We start from the raw sequence: 4133 nt of genomic DNA, 5'->3' as shown, positions 1-4133 counted from the left end.
AGAGAGAGAGAGAGAGAGAGAGAGAGAGAGAGAGAGAGAGATGTTAAATATCAAAATTCACTTAAGAAGGTATCAGGAGCTCAGCATTGCCCTGGGTTCCCAGAGAAGACACACAGCAGGGGACGGTCCCACCCCTCTCATCTTACCTCGGGTACCACCCCTATGTGCCAACCACACACATTTTGTGCTCAAGCCCCGGCACCATGTGGCCCCGACAGACACGCCCTTTGACATGCCTGACACCACCCACCAAAGGGAAAGACTGGTACATTTCACTCAAGGTCATCTCACAATCTCACAAATTACAGAACAAGGGACACCTTTGTTTTTCAAACAAAATTGTGCCTTAGAGCCCCTAGGATTTTGGTTTCCAGCCTGGGCTTATTTCACAGATCCATCTAAAAAAAACTGTCTTGTGACGTGAAGTGTACAAGAAAAACGTTACGTCAGCACGTCACTGCGTGCAGATCCCAACACGTGCTCACCTCTCCTTTTCTGCAAAATCATTCTGTAACTTTTGTTCCTTTTCGAGAGCTATGGTCTCGGCTTGGTTCTTCAGAGTCTGTTCATATTCTCGGATTTTCTCTTTAAGTGCTTTTATCGTTACCTCTGCAGAAGGGGGAAAAAACATACTCCAGTAAGAGAAGCATGGTTCCATGTGGCTATATATACTAGGCTTTCATAACCTAGGAGGATTGGTGTGTTTTAAACTTTAGCTCTTCAACCCTGACACAAAATCAATGGTTACGAGTCCCTTCGGAGACCTTTTACTCCCTAAATGTTAAATTGAACTTTAAACATTTAGGTTGAGGAGGATCAATGGATTTTGCTGGGAAGAAGAGCTATGTCTCTCTAATACAACGTAAGAAAAAGAGGGGGGAAAATCAACGGTAAAATACAGTATCATCTTATTGATGAGTCTTCAATTAGTCCTCTACTGAGGGAAGGTTAATAACGCTTTAGTGTGGGTTTAAGTACTTTCTTGCAAAGAAAACGGTTCATAATTGTGCGTACATTTTGGAAGAAGCCTATTGACCTCCCTGGCCACGGGCTGCAGCTTTGCTGTTTCACAAGTGATGAGACACACGGTGCGCTAAGTGGATGGGGTACCTGTCTCCTCGGCTGGAAGGGACCAGCCCCAGAGCTTGGGTGCTGAGAGCACCCTCCACCGAGGCCAGAGTCTGGCAGACCCAGGCTGCGTGTGCAGAACCGATGATGGGGCCCAGGGGAGCCGCAGCTGAGGGAGGGTGAGTGCCAGAGGCGTGGGAAGCAGTGCTGTGTGATGAAGCCCTGCAGTGCCCGGTGCTCAGGACGCAGGGTCCCTTGGGGGTCAGGGCCGCCCCTGGAAAGCCCAGGTTCCCCCACCACCAAGTGCGTGTTTACAGCAGTTGCCTCAATGACCCAAAATAGGAACACGAGAGCAGATGCAACGAACAGGGCAGGGTCCTAACTCAGACTCGTAAGTGGATCTAGGGTGGGACCACTCCACCTGCTCCTGCCCCATTCACCCCCACCCCCCTGGGTGGGCCAGCCAGCCCCAGGCAGAGCACTGAGGCCCCGGCTCCAAGGCTGGTGGAGCTCTTGGGGGACCGCACCTGCCTGGGCGTGGGTCCATCTCGTGGGAGGCAAGGCTGAGTTTCTTGGTCATCCCAGCACCTGACACAGTGGGTGCTCGGAAAGTGGCTGAGGCATGAGGCTGGGCTGAGCAGGGTGAGGCCTCGACGGGGCTGTGACAACGGGGCTCCCGGCCCACGTGGCAATGTCGCCTGCCAGGTCTCTGCCCATGTAAGTGCTTGGACTGGTGGCCCTTGTTCCTTCGGGCTGTAACTCACGTCAGCTTCTGCTCCCTGAGCTGCACCGACACGCCGGGCCAAGCGGGAGCCAGGCAGCCAGGCATTTGGACCCACGTGGCTTGGTGCATAAAAGCTAGAGGCTCTTTCGTTAAGATAAGAAACTGGCCTTTTTCATCCAATGGAACCAGAGGGTTCTCCTCAGAGCAGGAGAGAGGGAATTAAGACCAATGACCTTGGCAGGGCATTTGAGAGACGAACAGGGGGCTTCCCGCCTCTCGGGCTGGGTGTTTGGGGCCTGGAAGAAACGCTCTGTGAGCACAATGGTTAACATGGAGTGACGGGGCCCAGGCTGGGAGGGAGCGGAACACGTCCAAAGTGGACACGACAGGTCACCTCTGGAAACATCTGCACATTCTTTTGGTCGATGGTCAGTGCGGCTGTAAACACGCAGCATTTCTGCCTTGAGCAATGGGTTGGAAACATCTGGGCAGCCCCTGGGCCCTGGTGCTCAACCCAATGGGTTTCGCAGTGTGACCCATCTATGCTCCTTCCAGGGCAGTCTGAGGCACTAGCTTGGGGCTCCCACTCTGTCTGGTGGGGATCTGCCTTCAACGACAGATGCGCTGCCTGCGGGTGACACCTGTCAGAGAGCCAGCTCATGATCAGAGTAGGGTCACATCCAGCCCAGGTGGGCTGCTCAGTGAGCCAGGGGCGGATTTGTCCTGGAGCCTCGGTCCCTCCTCTGGCACCTGGGCCCGGGTCCAGGACCTTGCCCTGGGCGTGTCCCAGCTGGGTCCCCTCCGTGTGAGCAGGGGAGAAGGGAGAGCGGCGTGGAGGAGAGGACGCCAAAGAGCTCTGCTCCCACGGGCTGTGCCTGGGCCCCGTTCACTCACCTTTCCATGGAGTGGCGGAGAATTACAGCGTGTGATAAAGAAACTCCTGTCCTGCTCTAACATTTGATCCATCCACACTACAGCTGTGATGACTAAAACAAGTGATGTGCACCTCAACCTCTTCCAAATTCAAATCATTTTTATACTGGGGAGAAAAGAGAGGAAAGCAGCATTTTCCTTGCAGTGGGGAAAATCGGTAAAGATACCAATAAACAAAGAGAAGGACGGGGGGCGATTTCTGGAAAAAGCCACAGCGCTGAGTTAAGAGCAGCTGATATTAGCTGAGTGTTGGGAACAGCGCATCTCATTTGATCCTACAACAGCCCTTCAGGGTTAGTATGAGAATTCTGTACGAGAATTCCACCCAAGAAAACGAGGCTTCAACAATGTGAGACCACTTGCTCCAGGTTACACAGCGAAGTGGTGGCAACCAAGGGACCCCGGCCCAGTCTGCTGGCCTTTGGAGCCTTTGTTCTTGAGTCTTGGACTCTGCATTTCTTTCTCTCTCTCTCCCTTTTTTTTTTTTTGCCACGCCACGTGGCTTGTGGGATCTTAGTTCCCCAACCAGGGATTGAACCCGTGCCCCCTTACAGTGAAAGCGCCAAGTCCAGTCCTAACCACTGGACCGCCAGGGAAGTCCCTTAGCCTCTGCATTTCATTTAGAAATGTCCATCAGGTGAGGCATTTGGGGAGGCAATGACCCTGCACTGGGCAACTGGCCCTGGGGCGCTGACAAAACAGAGCGGGGAGGGCGACCGCGCCCTACAACAAAACCAAATCAAACTGAAGGAGACCCAAACGGTGGATCTGTCAAAATAAGATGCCAGAGGTCACTGGAAGGAAATGTGCAGAACCAGAATTCACGGGTTCTCTTTCCCCTGGGCGCTGGGTGATTCTGACCAGAGCCAAGTCCTGCAGGGGGAAGGGAGCATTTCTCTCACTGGACCCCAAGCTCCTAAGTCCTCACCTCGCTCCCCAGCAGGACCAAACTGTCCCTTGTGTCCCACAGGCTCACAGCTCCCTGTGGGCCAGAACGAGGTGGCATCCCCGAGGAAGGGGCCCTTGGGCCTGCTTTCCTCACTGCCCAGGCCTGGACCTTCCTGCCTCTTCCCGGGTCCTTTCCGCCCACGACCCCTCCTTGCCAGCCGGTGTCCGAAGGTCTCAAAACCTCCCTGCATCGGCAGGCAGACTCTCAACTACTGCGCCACCAGGGAAGCCCCAAGGATGCTTTTAACAATCGTCATCAGGGACTTCCCTGGTGGCACAGTAGTTAAGAATCCACCTGCCAACGCAGGCGACACGGGTTCGATCCCTGGTCTTGGAAGATCCCACATACCTCGGGGCAACTAAGCCTGGGCGCCACAACTACTGAAGCCCATGTGCCATAGAGCCCGTGCAGAACAACGAAGACCCAGCACAGCAAAAAAAAAAAAAAAAAAAAAAAAAA

General features: G+C 53.9%; 1 protein-coding gene across 1 annotated transcript in view; it reads right to left on the bottom strand.

Moving 5' to 3' along the window:
- CUX1 (cut like homeobox 1) overlaps window positions 1-4133 on the bottom strand; it is a 368097-nt gene that overhangs the window by 138658 nt on the left and 225306 nt on the right. The window contains exon 6 of the mRNA XM_024745460.1: window positions 486-609. Within this exon, the coding sequence (XP_024601228.1) occupies window positions 486-609 (124 nt within the window). The remainder of the gene's footprint in view (window positions 1-485; window positions 610-4133) is intronic.

Source organism: Neophocaena asiaeorientalis, unplaced genomic scaffold (assembly GCF_003031525.2).
Source record: "Neophocaena asiaeorientalis asiaeorientalis breed wild unplaced genomic scaffold, Neophocaena_asiaeorientalis_V1.1 scaffold461, whole genome shotgun sequence".
Lineage (NCBI taxonomy): Eukaryota > Metazoa > Chordata > Mammalia > Artiodactyla > Phocoenidae > Neophocaena > Neophocaena asiaeorientalis.
The sequence above is the reverse complement of the archived record's forward strand: the minus strand, read 5'-3'. Positions and strand labels throughout refer to the sequence as shown.